The sequence below is a fragment of the Hakea prostrata genome, chromosome 2 (genome assembly GCF_041222555.1).
Source record: "Hakea prostrata isolate BN-2017 chromosome 2, UWA_Hpros_2, whole genome shotgun sequence".
Classification (NCBI taxonomy): domain Eukaryota; kingdom Viridiplantae; phylum Streptophyta; class Magnoliopsida; order Proteales; family Proteaceae; genus Hakea; species Hakea prostrata.
The window spans coordinates 27,787,331-27,804,007 of record NC_142601.1 but is presented as its reverse complement, the minus strand read 5'-3'; the positions used below and the strand labels follow the sequence as shown (position 1 = coordinate 27,804,007).

General features: G+C 38.5%; 1 protein-coding gene across 5 annotated transcripts; it reads left to right on the top strand.

The window, feature by feature from the left end:
- The first annotated feature begins 296 nt into the window (after positions 1 to 296).
- LOC149024170 (neutral/alkaline invertase 3, chloroplastic-like) lies at positions 297 to 7,899 on the top strand. Of its 5 annotated transcripts, none has more exons than XM_089144496.1 (7): positions 297 to 593; positions 1,157 to 1,944; positions 4,336 to 4,501; positions 4,648 to 4,859; positions 5,735 to 6,228; positions 6,317 to 6,365; positions 7,057 to 7,223. In XM_089144496.1, exons 2-7 carry the CDS (start codon positions 1,222 to 1,224, stop codon positions 7,123 to 7,125), a joined length of 1,713 nt encoding a protein of 570 aa, XP_089000622.1. In that variant the 5' UTR covers positions 297 to 593; positions 1,157 to 1,221; the 3' UTR covers positions 7,126 to 7,223. The 5 variants fall into 5 exon arrangements, with proteins under 5 accessions (XP_089000622.1, XP_089000618.1, XP_089000620.1 ...); XM_089144492.1 differs by having other exon boundaries at positions 298 to 593; positions 7,070 to 7,899; XM_089144494.1 differs by lacking the exon at positions 297 to 593 and adding an exon at positions 617 to 712 and having other exon boundaries at positions 7,070 to 7,899.
- Positions 7,900 to 16,677: the final 8,778 nt, after the last annotated feature.

Here is a 16,677-nt window from a genome sequence, read left to right as displayed (position 1 = left end):
ACTCTGGAAAGGAGTTGTGTCAAAAGAAGGGTTCGCCTCAAGAATAGACTTTTTTGATAGTGTGAATGATTTTTTTTTACCAAATAAGTTCACATTTTTCTAACAAATTTTAGCAAAAAGTCCATTTTGACACCTTTTTTTCTCCTCAAGGCTAACGGTCGAGCACTCATCTAATATCTTGCATTTTCCAAACAGCCAGCGTGTAGACTTGAGAATTGTGGTCGAATTCAGATGCTCGAGTTGAAAGTTGAAACGGGCCATAAATGCTGTCACAAAGAGTATAAAAAACCATAAATGGTTCAACAAGTACCTTCTCTTTTTTCTTTTTTTGTCTCTTGTTTGATTTTTTCCTTCTCTTTTCAAACAATATCACGTTATTATTTCTCCTTCAGATCCAAATAAACCAACGATTGAGATAAGATTTCTCTTAGATTTTATCCATTTCCATTTGTGGATCTCTATTTTCTTTTTTAAAATTTTCAAAATCTGGTCATCTGTTGGAGGCCTGCCCGGTCTATTTGAGAAAAGTAGAGAAAACAGGAACATGAGTAACGTTATTACGCTTTGAAATCAGCTTAAGAAGCGCTAGAACTGTGAGTAGCTCAAATTTACCTCCTTCCGCTCTCCTGATATTACTGTTTGTTTTCGTTTCCGCCGAAATAATAGGAAAAACATCAAATAACTTCGGAATCTACTTGTTCTTCAGATCCAAGTGCGAAGATTATTTGTATTTGTTACATGTTTAAGAGTGCAATTTCATGATCAAATTTCAGCTGGTGTTGACCTTGCGAGTTCTGTGCTTGTTTTATTTTTCATTTCATATGCTTTTTATTTTTCTTTTCTTTTTAATTTTTATATATTTTTTAATTGTATGGTGATTTCGTTTAAGTTTCATTCACTTGGCGGGTTTTGCGAGGCTCAAGTAGTTTGAAGTAATTGCAGGTTATTCAAGAATTCTGATAGTTCTTGTTGACTTCCAAAGGTGGAATTATTTACATTAGAAGTACGCATATATTAATCTTTTTTGTGACTAATTAATGTGTGCAATATTCGAACTTAATAATTTAATTGTGTCTGGTTTTCCTCTTGTTTTGGGTTTCTCTGGGATGGATAGAACTATAGGATAGTGTTTGTTGACTTGAGTTGTTCTATGCAGGTTTCTTAACATCAGTTCTAGGGAATGCGACAGAACTCTCCGGCCTTGGTAATATCAATTTCTCAATGGGGACTTCAGAAGCAATGTTGCGTTTTCTTCCGAGGACAGCAATACCAAACCTTGTGTTTTCTGATGCATTTCTTTGCAAAACAAACTCCGTGCTTGCTCTTAAATCTAATGTACAGTGTAGAAAGAAAAAGACCATTTCAGGTTGTATGGAATCATTAAATCGCTCCATAATGATACAAGGTTGCTTGAAAGTCTGTTGTATTCAGGGTATGCGCAATGATTGTCATGGAAAAATGATGTTCTGTCGGTCGCGGTTGGTGCATTGCCAATGTCAACGAGCTGAAGGTGTTGGTGGGTTAACTGCAGAGGATGGAAATGGTACCTTGTTTATGGATACTGCACGAAAATCTAATCTCATTAAGGGTGGGGTGAATGGACCAAAACCTCTAGAACTTGGGGAACTTCAACAGTCAAAACACGAGAAGGATACTTTGGCACCTAATGGTGAGTTGCCTGAAGCTGGACCAATCAAACATACCTCGGTTAAAGTTAATGTCAACTCCATTGAGGATGAGGCATGGAACCTTCTACGGGAATCTGTTATTTATTATTGTAACAGTCCCATTGGAACAATTGCTGCACAAGACCCAAGCGACTCCAATGTTCTGAACTATGATCAGGTCTTCATCCGTGATTTCATTCCTTCTGGAATAGCATTTCTTTTAAAGGGTGAATATGAGATCGTTCGGAACTTCATCCTCCACACACTTCAGTTGCAGGTAATCCATCCAAGCATGTTAACAATGCACTTCTGGGTCTTATTTTTTGGTTAATTTCATTTGATGAAAAGTTGCTTTTTTCTTTTTCTTGGGATGATGTTCCAAGGAATTGAACATTCACCAAAATGATCAATATTATCCTGCACTAACCTAAAATATATTGATAATCCTCAGGTTATAGAGGGGTGTCCGAGGGGAATGGTTAATATTTATATTTCTATGGCAAATGCTATAATGGGGTGTCTAAGGGGAATGGTTATGGTTTAAGTTTTAGAGGTTGATGCCATTTACTTAACATCAGGCTTTTGAAAACAGATTCATGTTTCAGCATTCTACGCTTCTGTATTTTATCGAAGGGAAAATCTTCCAGAAGGGCTTGGCAAGCATATAGATTGGGAGTTGATTTCCACTCCTTACTTGCACAGTAAAAGACTTCTCATAAACTTTATTGACTCTAATTATCAAGACTCCAGGGCTATATCAGATTGACAGAATACAAACTTACACTGTTTGGGCAGGCTTGTTTCTCATAGTAAGAAGCCTAAGGTTGATAGGACCCTAAAGAGAAATGATCCATAAGCTTGGTCTGTCAAATAAAAGACATGGGTGGATTATTATTATGTGTAAAAATCTTAAATCAACTGATCCATGGATAAATCATTTCCTCCATGTACACCTTATAGTCTCTCTGATCTTCCCCAACATGTCCATTATGGATCACCCCCTCTAATTATCTTCTCTCCTTGACTAAAACTTTGTACTCATCTACCCATGTGTTCTCAAGATTGTTACTTGGCACTTCCATCCAATCCTACTTCAGATGTGTGAGAAAGCTAATTATATTGAATCATTGATACCCCCCCCCCCCCACCCTCTAACAGAAACTTGATGGTTATAATCCTATATTTGAATCTTTTAACATCCACCACATCATAATTCTTTAAATCCTTATCCACTACTATGCTGACTCCACTTGTATTACTTCAACCTCCCGGTATATCAAAGTTCAAAAATGTCAAACTTCTTAGGTTTTTACCCTTTTATCTATAGTCTCTTCAATACAGGCAATGTTAATCCTATAAATATCTATCATTTCTAGACTTGTAGCTGTGAGAGAGTTAATATTTCAAGATATTCTACTCTTTTGAACTAAACTTTTTTGCCCACTCATCTACAGTGCGAGAGCCCTTGTTTGCTTGTCACCATATCAGGGTGCTGATGGGGATGCTGCTTTGGGGGCACATCTAGCTAGCCCTTGTACGTTCTTCATTATACCCTAATGTACTGCCTCACCCATTCTGTCAGGGAATGTTAGAGCATAACATTTATGGTTGAAAGGTGTAGAATAGATGTAAAAGGGTTTGGCTAGGGTTATTTCCCAGTGTCGGCTGCTGGGTTGATGCACCAATCTTTCAGCTTTATGCATGCTTGGCATTGGCAGCAAATATTTGTTGAGTTATTTCTCGACAATGTGTATTTGGCTAAAATTCATCTTCTTTACATTTGAATAAATTTTCTCTAGTTGCAGTTGGTTTCTATTTTTCCTTTCTCTTACCAGTCATTTTGAGAGTCCTATTGTTAGTCAGACTAGATCCAAGTCTATATAAAGCTAGTTGGACATCTTTTATATCATGTTTATGGTGATTTTTAGATGGTGAATGTTGAGCGGATTTCATGCTTATTGGAATTCTTCTTCTTGTGGGGCAGATGGTTATTGCCGCCATTTCTAGGGGGTTTCCACTTTTTGAAGTTTAGTTAATGTGATTGTTCCAATTTGGTTGCCTTGTTGTAATCTGATGAAATTCTATTTAGTTTCTTTATTCACCTGTGATGTGCTATAATTATTGATGTGAAATATTTAATTTCTTCATCCAATGGACACTTGTTGAGTTCATAGTCCAAGCCCAAGATTAACCATCATTCTATATGCCTACCATTGGCATAGATGGTTAACCAAGAAAAGCATCCTAACCCAAATCAATTTTACAAAACAATGCAGAGAGCATGTGGAATTCATTGAGGGTACTCTTTTGAACCAGTTGCAAACTTGAAACCACCCATATGAATATCCCTTTTAATCTCTCCCCAAATGTAACTCTCTGATCAACATTCCTTATCTTCATTACAGATATTACTTACAAAGATCAACCTGTCCTTCAGATTACCCAGTTCTCTTTTGTAAATAGGTATAATCTTAACTATTCAAATAAGGAATTGGAATCTTATAAACTTTAATATGTAATACTTCATCGAATTTTCTTAATGCTCTGACAGAATGAGATACTTTCTCCATACTTATCGACTTCCACTGCTTACTACCTAATATCGACATATTATCCAGGTTGTGTTTCATCACACTTTTTGAGTGCATATCTAATTTTGTCTTGACAGAGCTGGGAAAAAACAATGGACTGTCATAGTCCTGGTCAAGGGCTGATGCCAGCTAGTTTCAAGGTACGAACAGTTCCTCTTGAAGGTGATGACTCTGCAACAGAAGATATCTTGGATCCTGATTTTGGAGAGGCAGCAATCGGCCGTGTGGCGCCGGTTGATTCTGGTAAGTAGTTTAAAAAAAAGAAAAGAAAAATCAGGTATTTCGTTTTTCCTCAAATCGTTACTTCTTTTGGAGAAAGGGTTCTCTATGTAACAATATTTCCTTGCTTCTTTCTGTTTCCTCTATATGTGTAACAAATTTTGTTTCAGGTCTATGGTGGATTATACTTTTACGAGCATATGGGAAATGCTCCGGAGATCTTTCAGTACAAGAGAGAATTGATGTGCAAACTGGAATTAAGATGATTTTGAAACTATGTCTTGCGGATGGTTTTGATATGTTTCCAACTTTGCTAGTGACTGATGGTTCTTGCATGATAGACCGTCGCATGGGAATTCATGGTCATCCTCTGGAAATTCAGGTTTTTCTCTACTTTCAGGGTTCACATTCATCCGCAACCATCTGAATCAATTCTCTCATTTGGCATTTTTATTCTGTGTAAGCCATCCATTTAGCAAGAATGTTTAACTTGGTGGGGAAATAAACAACCCCAAATTTCCTGATATTCCTCATTGCAGTTTTTGGTTACACAAACTTGAAAATTTGATTCCATAGAATTATTTGTATACTCTTATTACAACCTAGGTATCTACATTAAGTTAAATCCAGAATTAGTTAGTCAGCTGTTAAGGAATGTGGCAAGTTATTGCCAGATCATGGGGTTGAATTCCACCTTCACTTGGGGGTTTACATCTTGGTTTTAGGGAGAGAAGGAAGAAGGTAATTTTACATGTTAGGTCTTACCAAGGTATCTCCGTGCAGAATAGGTGATTACAGCCAATAAATACTTGCTATTGAATTAAGCCTTTGCTCAGTTATCTGGTTGTTAGTTGACAGGTCTCTAGTTCAAGATTTGTTTCATATTATACAAAAACGAATAGGGAATTATTAGTTTCTTCTCTCTACTTCTGCAATGGTGGGGAATTGAATAAGGCAGTGGATATGTTGAACATGATAAATCACGTGAATGTTATGCCAAAACAGTAAAGGTCAAGAAAGAAAAAGACTAGACTATTCCAATCAAACGTCCTGAGGGAGAGGCCTGGATGAAATCTAATTATTACTCTTAACATCTATCGGATTATGCAATCATCTGTCTGCTGCAGGTGGTGAGAAATTGGACACTACTTAAGTATGATGATTTAGGTACATATGTAACTTTACTGAAACTAATATATCCTGGTTGCCCTTGGGTATCTATTTTAATATTCTGAATGACATTATATGCTCTTGCAGTCACTATTTTATTCAGCACTGCTTTGTGCACGTGAGATGCTCGCTCCAGAGGATGGTTCAGCTGACCTTGTTCGAGCGATGAACAATCGTCTGGTGGCACTATCGTTCCATATAAGGGAGTATTATTGGGTGGACATGAGGAAACTCAATGAAATTTATCGTTACAAAACAGAAGAGTACTCGTATGATGCTGTCAACAAGTTCAACATCTATCCTGATCAGATTCCTCCTTGGCTAGTAGAATGGATGCCCAAGAAAGGAGGCTATTTAATTGGAAATCTGCAGCCTGCTCACATGGATTTCCGTTTTTTCTCTCTAGGAAATCTGTGGTCTATTGTTAGTAGTCTTGCAACAGTGGATCAATCACATGCCATATTGGATCTAATTGAAGCCAAGTGGCAAGATTTGGTCGCAGACATGCCATTTAAGATATGTTATCCTGCGCTTGAAGGTCAGGAGTGGCGGATTATCACAGGCAGTGATCCCAAAAACACGTAGGACTTCTGCTTGATGGTTGTGCTGCGCATGCTATCCCCATGAATGTGGCATGTTCTTATCCCCATTTCTTTGCTTACAATGCAGGCCTTGGTCGTACCACAATGCAGGCTCTTGGCCAACTTTGCTATGGCAGGTTTGCTTCTTTCTCAATCCCCTTATTTGTCAGACTTTAATGTATGGACAACCACATACAAAACTATCGAAGGTTTGTGAAACCACGACGGTATTTTAAATTCATTCAAACTCCAGCTTGTGTTTTTTTCGTGAAAATACTACTTTTTCTGCCACAATTATAGGACCTATCAGAGATCAATAAAAAAAAATTTCAATGTTATATGGGACATAGAAGGGGGGGGGGGGCCTGGCGCAATGGTGGAGTCTTTCCATTGTGCGCTGGAGGTCATGGGTTCAAATCAGCCTCTCTGCAAAGCCAAGGGTAAGGCTGCCTAGAAAGTCCCTTCCCCAGACCCCAGTGTGGGAGCTTCGGCACTGAGTACGCCCTTTTTAGTGTTATATGGGACATAAAATTTGACTTGGATGGTTTTAATTGGCACTACAATGTGCCAGTTTTAGTTGCAGGACCTCCCAAGTACATTTGCCTCATGGATAATGGATATATAACATCTTAGAAGTAACTAGGACTCTTTTGTTGTTTCTGTATGCAAGTTTTCCATATTCTTTTCTTTGCTCATACATTGTATATGCTGCCTACAGCATGTTCTCAGTTCTACGTGCAGAAGCCTCGAGATATTTTCCTCTCTTTCTCTTCCTCGTGACATTGTGTTGTGTCCACAGATAGTTATTCATGAAATAATGTATTTCAGAAACCTGTTGCAGCTCACAGTGGCATGTATAAAGATGAACAGATTAGACATAGCTGCAAAAGCTGTTGAGATTGCAGAGAGGCGGATATCAAAGGACAAGTGGCCTGAATACTATGACACGAAAGGTGCAAGGTTCATCGGGAAACAGGCGCATCTTTTGCAGACGTGGTCTATTGCAGGATATCTTGTGGCAAAGCACCTCCTTGCTGACCCGTATGCAGCAAATATTCTAATTAGTATAGAAGATGAACAGCTTGTCAATGCCTTCTCCTGTATGATTGGTGCTAATCCAAGAAGAAAACGTGGTCGGAAAGGTGTAGAAAAGAGTTTTCTTGTATGAGGTTTTTGTCACCAAATAAAGAATCATGCAAGAAGAAATTTCATTGACAGACCAGACTGTGAAGCACGTGGAATCATCATCTGTGCCTCGCCAGATTGGCTGGTCATGGGCTTTTTGTAATTTTTGAGCTATTTTATATCTTTCCTTCTCTTCCACCCTTTTCTTGGAGGAGAGGAAATTCAAAATGAACCCCTCGAAAACAGAGATATCGATCCTGTTTCCATGGGTGCTTGTCTGAATTAAATAGACATTTACACTCCAAGAGACGGCCTCTTTGTATTCGGATACCCTAAACAGTGACTTACTTGTAAAATAGTAGCAGTCTTCAAACACTTGGATTACCAATTCTTGTGAAATGGTGTAGGTGTTAGCCAACCATGTCATTTTGATGGGTGAGAAGTTATCATCAAGCCACAAAGATACCCGATTGATTCTCTCTAGGCCCTTGGGACTTTGTAGTAGTGAAGTGCATAAAAAATATTGCACACGAGAAAGTGTTTTAATAAGGGTTGATGCGTCACAGTTATATCTCTGATTCCGACTAAGCCTCCTCTCATTCTCAGGACGATGAGCCCTACAAGAAAGATTAGACGCGGGCCGGCTCGTGTGCCGGGCAGGCGCCCTCTGATGGCTAAGTCAGACAATGAACAGGTTAAGATCTCGTGCAAGAGTTACACAAGACTATGTTCAGAATGTATTCGATGCTTACCGGAGGGGTGTGTCCTTGTTTCTATACTGTACGTATTACCTTTTCTATATTTGGTAAGTCTTCCCGACGAGGGTTGTTGTCCCTCTTGAGATTGCGCTCCCATGTCGTTGATCCCGCACAATCATCCTTAAGTTGATCTTCCATCTTGGGTGTCGTTGCCAAATAAGTCTAGCGTACGTTACGCTTTAAATTAGACGGTCGGCAATAGTCCCGACCGAGAGTCCCAATCAGCCCCAGACCGGGCTTAAGCTGGTCGGGTAAAAATCCCCCGTATCACAAGCCCCCTATCCCGTATGGTGTTTACACCAAGCGGGATAGTCTTCGAGAGGTTCATTGCAGGGTGCATTTATTACCCTCATGTGAGGTGACTAGCCGTTATGATAACGGTTTCCTCAAAGTTCACGTCCAGCCCAGCGTTGCCACGTCAAATAGCTGAGTTTATTGTCATTATGGCAGCCTCAAGAAGACGAAATGTCTCCTTTTTTGGACTGTTGATCTTGTAACGCTGTAACTGTTCGATCGAGATTAATAACGCCTCTTCCGGTAGTATAAATACCCCTTTCCTTCTTTGTTTAAATCCATCGTTTTCATAGCTCTCGATTAAGCTTTGCTCCCGGTTGAGTTTTGAGATTCTCCAATCTTCTAAAAGTAAGTTTTCTATCCCGACTATGGCGCCAAAGAAACCCAAGCCGAGTTTGAGAGGTTTTAGGTTTCAGCCTTGTGTTCCCGTCCTAATCCATCGTGAAAGAAAATGTCGTCGGGATGAGGTTTACTTGAGTGAAGGTGATAGTGATCAAACAAGGGGTGTCAACTTAACCGGGGACCGTTTGAAAGACTTACATGAACAGTCCTTGTCACATCCCGCCAAGAATCCACCCAGCCGATACCCTATCTGGATTACTCGGGGACGTGATCCACAGCCCAAAAGATCAAGTTTAGGAACGATCATATCCATTTAGCACAATAACATAATCAAAAGCAAGAACAAATCATAATGTTCAAGTAATTTATAATAAAAGTCAAGAAAGACTTAAGGATCTCAGAAACAAAAGAATATCAGAGTGTAGAATAACAAGATACCAAATCAGAAGACAACTGTAGAGTATAGCGGAAATATACTCCACAAACATATGCGGAAGGTAGATCGAAATCTAAGTAAAGCTTTAAGCTGATATAAGTAAAATAAAAGTCTAAAAGAAATAAGAGAATCTAATCCACATCTTTAGTCGGCTCATCTTCTTCTTCAGTCTTCATCTTCTCCACCTTTAGGTTATGCTCTTGAAGCTTCAGATCAGCATCTAGCGCACGATCCCAACGGCGAATAAGACGATGCGAACTGCCATCAATGGGAGCCATCAACGTAGTCCAAATCTGAGTGTTGGCCCTCGTTACTCATTACCTTGTCCAAGGACTTCCGGAGCTCTACCATGTACGGGAAGATCCTCCGTACCATGGCACGGGTTCTCTTTCGTACCTGCAATGTCATCTAAAACAAGTCCCCCGAAGGATAAGCTCAAAAGAACTTAGCAAGTAATCCAAACATAATAAGCATCTTCACATGCATTCACAAACAAACATATATGCAATGATGTGAAACAATAAATGCAATATGCTTCTAACTCTATATATGTATGTTGGTCTCTATTGGCAGACATGCTTAAGTTATAGCACCATACTTCTTTGGGTAGGTCTCAATCACACAATGCCGTTTGGTAGTGGGTCTGGCATCCCTCGGGATATTCCATGGCTGGGGGTTAAGTCACCGCTCTCTCACATCACCATTGGTCTAAGTACTGGCGCATGTCAGGGTTAAGCCTAGCCCAATGCAAGTCATCTACTCAGCTCCAGATACGTCCATTCCTCCCCTCTCGGGATCCTTTCCGGTATCCTTCACACTAGAGTCAGCGTATTCCCTCTCGACTACGGACTCATCAACCCTATAGGTCATCCACATATAGTAAACGGGAAGCTCTCATGTCCTCTCACGGATGTAACTCACCAGTCTTGAGCGCCCATGAGCCCAAGTCTATCCATATGCAACCCTACCCATAAATGGCCCCCACAATGTGATTCCCGTCCTCTCATAGATATAACTCACCGGTCTCGAGCGCCCGTGAATCACATTGCTACCATGGGTCATTCAGTCTCAATAACCCTCCGACTAGGGTTTGATATAATGGGGACATCCTAGCCAAGCACTGCTAGACAGCCCTAGGTATGACAACCAATGATTTGGGAAAGCGTCGATGGGCAACCCCAGAAACATCCCATACTATTTCCGATAATGTCCAGGGACAGAAGTGTCAAAAGGACACTTCCCAATCCCAAATCATACCTAATCAATCACATCTCAGATCATTCACAATCATACATGTCACACCATAGTCCAAATCGCATTCAACATCATTCATGATTCATTCCAATATGTAAATCACAATATTAACATCCTACTGTAATTGCAGAGGTAACATAATATAAAGAAAGTAATTCAACATTAGCTAAATCATGCATTTGAATCATATCATAATAAGGTATTTAAATATGCATATTGTGAGTGGAATACTCACCTCGTAATCTGAACTTAAAATCTTCAAGTAAGAGATTAGAGAACAGTTCCAAAATCACCTAAACAGGCTTGACAAAACATGTATAGGTCATAAGAAGTAAATCCAAGAGATAGGAGTCGAAATAGAGCAAAATTGAGGCTACTGACTTGATTGGTCGATTGGTTGGTCTATTGGCTCAGTCGACCAACTAGTCGACCAATGGAAACAATACGGAACCGCAAACACTAATCCGTCATAACTTCTTCGTTTGAAGTCCGATTGATCCGAAATTCGAAGGGGAGCTTCCTAGAACATATTAGAACTATCTAGGAAGGCCAAAGCATCAAGTCAAGGTCAAAAGATAGGTTCTTGATTTGAACCAAGATGTTAGGGTTTCAATCTTTATGTCCCATGGCTCTCATGGAAAGGCTAGGGTGCAATAAGGATTCACCCTAGGGAATAAAAGACTACTAACCATGTTAAGAAAAGCTTTGAGGATGATTCAAAAATCAATAAAGGGTTAAGGTTTCCAATTAAATATCCTCCCATGAAGGTTAACCTAGATTAGGTCTCTAGATAACCCAAGGTAGGTTCACAAGATGAAAGGGAATAATTTGCTTAGCAATTTGATAACAAGAAAGTCATTGAAAGAGTTTAAATTAACATAAATATAACCAATGTGGCTACTCTCACAAGGGAGGTTACCCAAGGGTTCTGTAATTTGGTTACCCTCTCATGAAGGTTACCCAAGGGTTTCTTGAAGAATTTACTAGGGTTAGGGTTAAGGTCATTATGCTGATCATAAAACCTTAAGATTGGAAGGAGATCAATGAAGTGATGGTTGCTAACAGAGAATGCAGCATCATCTCCATAGTCTCAACACAGAGATTAACCGTAGAAGAAGTAGATCTGAATACGTAGGAGAGATTACTAACCTTGGATTTGAAGAATTGGAGTTGAGAGGCTTGAGATCTTGCAAAAGTTCTTCGAATACACCAAGGAAAGCTTTGAGAGAGTCTTCCCACGTTCTCAAAGAGTTTTGGAGGCAGAGGATACTAAGAAACACGAAGTGTGCTTAAATAGAAAGTGAAAAAACCCTAAATCGAAGATTTTCTCAGATTTCTAGCCCTATTGGTCGATTGATTGGTCTACTGGCCCCAATCGACCAATCAGTCGACCAATGGAGACAGTAAGGCCATAATGTACTGTTTTGGTCATAACTTCTTCGTTTGAAGTCCGATTAATCCGAAATTCGAAAGGGAGCCTCACACAAACATACCAAGACTATCTAGCATGAATTGGACATCATCCATGGTAAAAAATCAGTACTTTATAATTTGGGAACATGAGTTTCTAAATTGGAAACAACATGGTTTTGCATAGCAAACTCACCATGGATTCAAGGGAAGAATTAGAGAGAACAAGGCTTCACTCTAATGGAATATCAACAACATATCGGAGGCAAGAATTATCATAAGAATGGATCAATCATACAAGAGAAACAAGATTAAGTATGTATTCATGAAGATATCCATGATTCCTTGTAGAAAATCAAATAGGGGAATCATAGCATCATTAGAATTGAATGGATTCACAACCTTAAAGATTATAGAAGAGGTGTTTGCAATGATACAATACCATTTTCCTAATCACAGTAAGAATAACTAAATAGAAAATCAAAAGAATACTAATCCTCCTAGACTGAGAGGAATCAAAAATAGAAACTTACTAGAATGCTTATATCAATGATCAACATAGAAGGCTATAATGGCTAGAAAGAAAGGGAAATTGATTCAAAGAGATGAAATACATTAGAACAGCAGTAAAGGCTAAGATCAAACATGTTAAACATTAATTAGAAAGAAGCTACAGTAGAATGATCATGCTGTCCAAAACTCAATCAAAATAAATGAGGAATTGAAGAGATTCACCATGTGGTTTCAAGGAATGCATAGAGTGATTGGGGGTTCACTCTAAGACATAAGGAGATTAGAAAATAGGTAGTTATAGTAGTGTAATACCTTCTCCACAATCAAAACATCAAGATAGAACAGTAAGAAGAGGAAAAGAGAGAAGAAGGAGATAGAACACTGAAATCAAGATCTAACTTTAAGGTGTAACATTTAAACTAACCTTTCTTTACCCCAAACAGATAGGGTGTCTTGGATAGATTTGGGCTGGATTTCACAGTCCTCGAATGATGAGCAAACCCACGACTCAAGGGAAAGTTCTCCCGATGATGACCTCAGGGCCTATTATGAGTTATTAGACATGAATCGCGCCTAGAGTACCATCTCGGTTGCTGAAGCCCGAAGGGATGAAGTTCCGGGTGGAGAGGATCGGGAGGCTTCTGAGTCTACTGTTGCCTCTGACTTTGCTACTCCTTCTGCCCAGAGTGCTCTAAGGACAGAATCCACGGCCACCTCTCGGGATCCTCTTGCTTCTTCCCATGCCTTCCTAAGGCCGGAAGCTTCGGCCTCCTCTCGAGACCCTCCTGCTTCGTCTTCCTAAGTCTTTCTTCCTAGAACAAAGGGTCAAGATCCGAGTGTTAGCTCTAGATTGAGGGAAGGGGAGTATAATTATAATGACTTTGACCGTGGACCCTTTGCCGTAGCTTATAGTCCACCGATTGGGGGAAAGGATATTAGAGAAAAAGAAATTGCAGAAAGAAAATAACAGAAAGTTAATAACAAAGCAATAAAAGCAATAAAAGCAAAAGGGAAACCTTAACCAAAGAGAGGCACGACTGTAGGCATCTTTGATCAAGGACCCAGGGGGAAGGGAGAACAATAATTAAATGCTGAAATTAAATCCTAAATTAAGAATATGGAGGGGAAGATAGAAGCCGGAATGGAGGGGGGAGAGAAGATTACTGAAGAATGTTACTTACTTGCATTTTGGAATCTCCAAAGAAAACTTGAATAAATGATTCGAATCTCAACCAACCCTAACAACCAGATCTAGAGTAATCTAGATCTGCAATTGCTAGACCCAGAGAGAAAGCGAATCCTCAAACTTGAAACTTGAACTTGAACTTGAAAATGCATTGATAAAACTAAAGGAATTACCCTTGTATCAAATAAATTACACAACTTCAATCTTCCTTGCAAAACATTAAAACCTAAACATTCAATCTAGAATTAGAACCCACAAATTAATCAAAGAACTAGAGAAAACCTAGAGCAAGCTAAAGAGAATAGAAATGCAAGACTAAAATAAACTAAAGAGAAAATAAAGTGTAAGACTAAAGTAAACTAAAGAGAAAATAAAGTGTAAGCTAGACCTAAGAGGGAGGTAATATTTATAGGAGAAGGAAATAATAATAATAATAATAATAATAATAATAATAATAATAATAATAATAATAATAATAATAATAATAATAATAATAATAATAGTAAAATAGAAAGAGAAAAAACAAATAACGAAAGAGCAAAATTCGTTAGAAATAAAGAGAGAGAGAAATAGAGAGAGAAAGAGAAAGAAAGAGAAAGAAAGAGAATAAGGGGAGAATTAAATACAAAAATTAAACTTGATTTTAACGTGGAGAAAAAATGGAAGAAGAAAGAGAAATAAAATAAAATAAAATAAAATAAAAAATATTTTGTTAACAAAAATATAAGTGGGTTGGTTATTAAGGAAATAAGAAAGTAAATAAAATAGAAAGTTGGGAGAGAGAGAAAAAAAACTAATTAGAGAAATAAATAAAATCTAACAAAATAAAATCTTCTAAAAAAATAGAAATCTTAGTCTTTGACTACTTGTGGGCCCCATACATTCTTTCAATTACAATAAGAAAAATAAAATAAAAATCCTAATCTAATTTTACAAGATATTTTGGAGTTGGTCCATAATTGCATCTCTAGCCCATCATGCTCCAAATCAGGCCCACTTTCGTGTAAAATCACATGTTTAATACCCAAAACTCCAAATATTTGCTAAAGTCTTGAAAATTTGTAAAATCTGCAAAAACAACATAAAACCCAAGGTAGCTCCACTCTAAGTGTGTAAAATGCATGTTTTATGCTCTAAGATTTCACACATAAATGCGCTCATCACAGTGGTTTATCTGGAAAAATAAAAAGTCCGAGCATACATGTGGTCGACCAGTTGTAGATAGATGCAATACAAGGATGGATGGAACCAATAATTAGCTTTCTAGAGCATGATCAGTATCTTGAGGACAAAAAGGAAGCTCGAGCAGTTCTGCAACGAGCTGCTCGGAATTAGTCAAATATGGCTTGCTCTATAAGCAGTCAATCACCCATCCACTTCTTTGGTGTTTGGGTTTCCTAGAAGCCAACAAGGTACTACGGGAGATATATGAAGGAGTATGCGGAGCACAAATAGGTGCTTGAGCACTAGTCGATAAAGCACTAAAATAAGGCTTCTTTTGGCCGACCATGCAAGAAGATGCCAAAGCTTATGTTCAGAAGTGTGTTAAGTATTAGGCCCATGCCACTATGTCTCACAGCCTAGCAATACCGTTGACATCAGTCCTCTCTCCCACTCCTTTTGCAAGGTGGAGGGTAGACTTGGTAGGGAAACTACTGAAAGCTTCATTACATATGATATTATCTATAGATGCAGAGTTCCTAAAGTTATTGTTACCGACCAAGGAAAGCAGTTTGAAAACCCTGCATTCAAAAGATTATGCAAAGATTAGGACATCGAGCACCATATATCTTCAATGGCCTACCCCCAAAGCAATGGACGGGTTTTAAGTCACCAATTGCGTCATGCTCGATGGGTTGAAAAAGAGGGTCGACCAACTAAAAGGAAATGGGTCGACAATTGCATCATGCTCAATGGCTTACAAGTGCACTTTGGTCTTATCGAACAATTGCAAGGACGATCCCTAGAGCATATCACTTATGAGATCCAGAGACTGGACAAGAGGTTCTTCAATCATAAAATTCGAACAATCTTAGAAAATACTATCAGTAAGCTTCTGGGAAAGGTACCCAAAATCAATAAAATCGCTTAAACCCCAAGTTACCATGCTTGCAAAGGCTGAGTTATATGCCTAAAACAAGCAAACCAAACCGTGCCAACTAGGGAACATAATTTTTTGATCATCCAAGGTGGTAGTCGACAAAGCAAATACAATTAAAGGAACGTCTCTAACAAAGTTACAAAAAAGGTGAATATTGTGCTCGACCAAGATCAATGACATTGCTTGACCAGCATTGAAATGATTATGTTCGACTAGAACAATGACTCTAGTCGACTAGAACAATAACTCTACACGACCAAAACAATGATTCTGTTCGACTAGCACTAGAATGATTCTGTTTGACCAGAACAATAACTCTACTCGACCAGAACAATAACTCTGCTCGACCAAAACAATAACTCTGCTTGACCATAACAATGATTTTGCTCAACCAGCACTAGAATGATTATATTCAACAGGGCAATAACTCTGCTCAACCAGCATTGGAATAACTATGCTCGTTCAGAACAATGACTCTGCTCGACCAGAACAATGATTCGCTAATTAGCATCAATTGACCCGTTGTTTAACATTGATTCAAATTTTGCTTTTTGAGCAAATCCTTGATTTATTATTTAGCATCGATTCAAATTTTGATTTCTGAGCAAGTCAAGAATTTTTTTTTGCTGATAAGCATCAATGTCAAATTTTATTTTTTGAGCATTACTATATAAAGATGAGAGAGGTCCTCATTCCTATAATACAACACAACATCTAAGAAAGATAACTAGAGTCACTAAAATTCCAGGCTACCATGCTTAGGGGGTGAGAGCATAACGAAGAAGGTAACAAATTCCACGTCAATTTGGAACAAAAGTTGAAGTTTGACTAGAACAACTTCTTCAACCAAAACGACTATTCGGACACTGGAATGATTTTTCTCAACTAGAACAACTCTGCTCGACCAAAACAATAATTCAAACACTAAAAGTGTAGAACAAAGTTCCAAACCCACCAACATTTGGACAGACCAAAACAATGGTTCAAGCAAAACAACATTTCGAAATAGCAAAAATGATGCCTCGAGTAA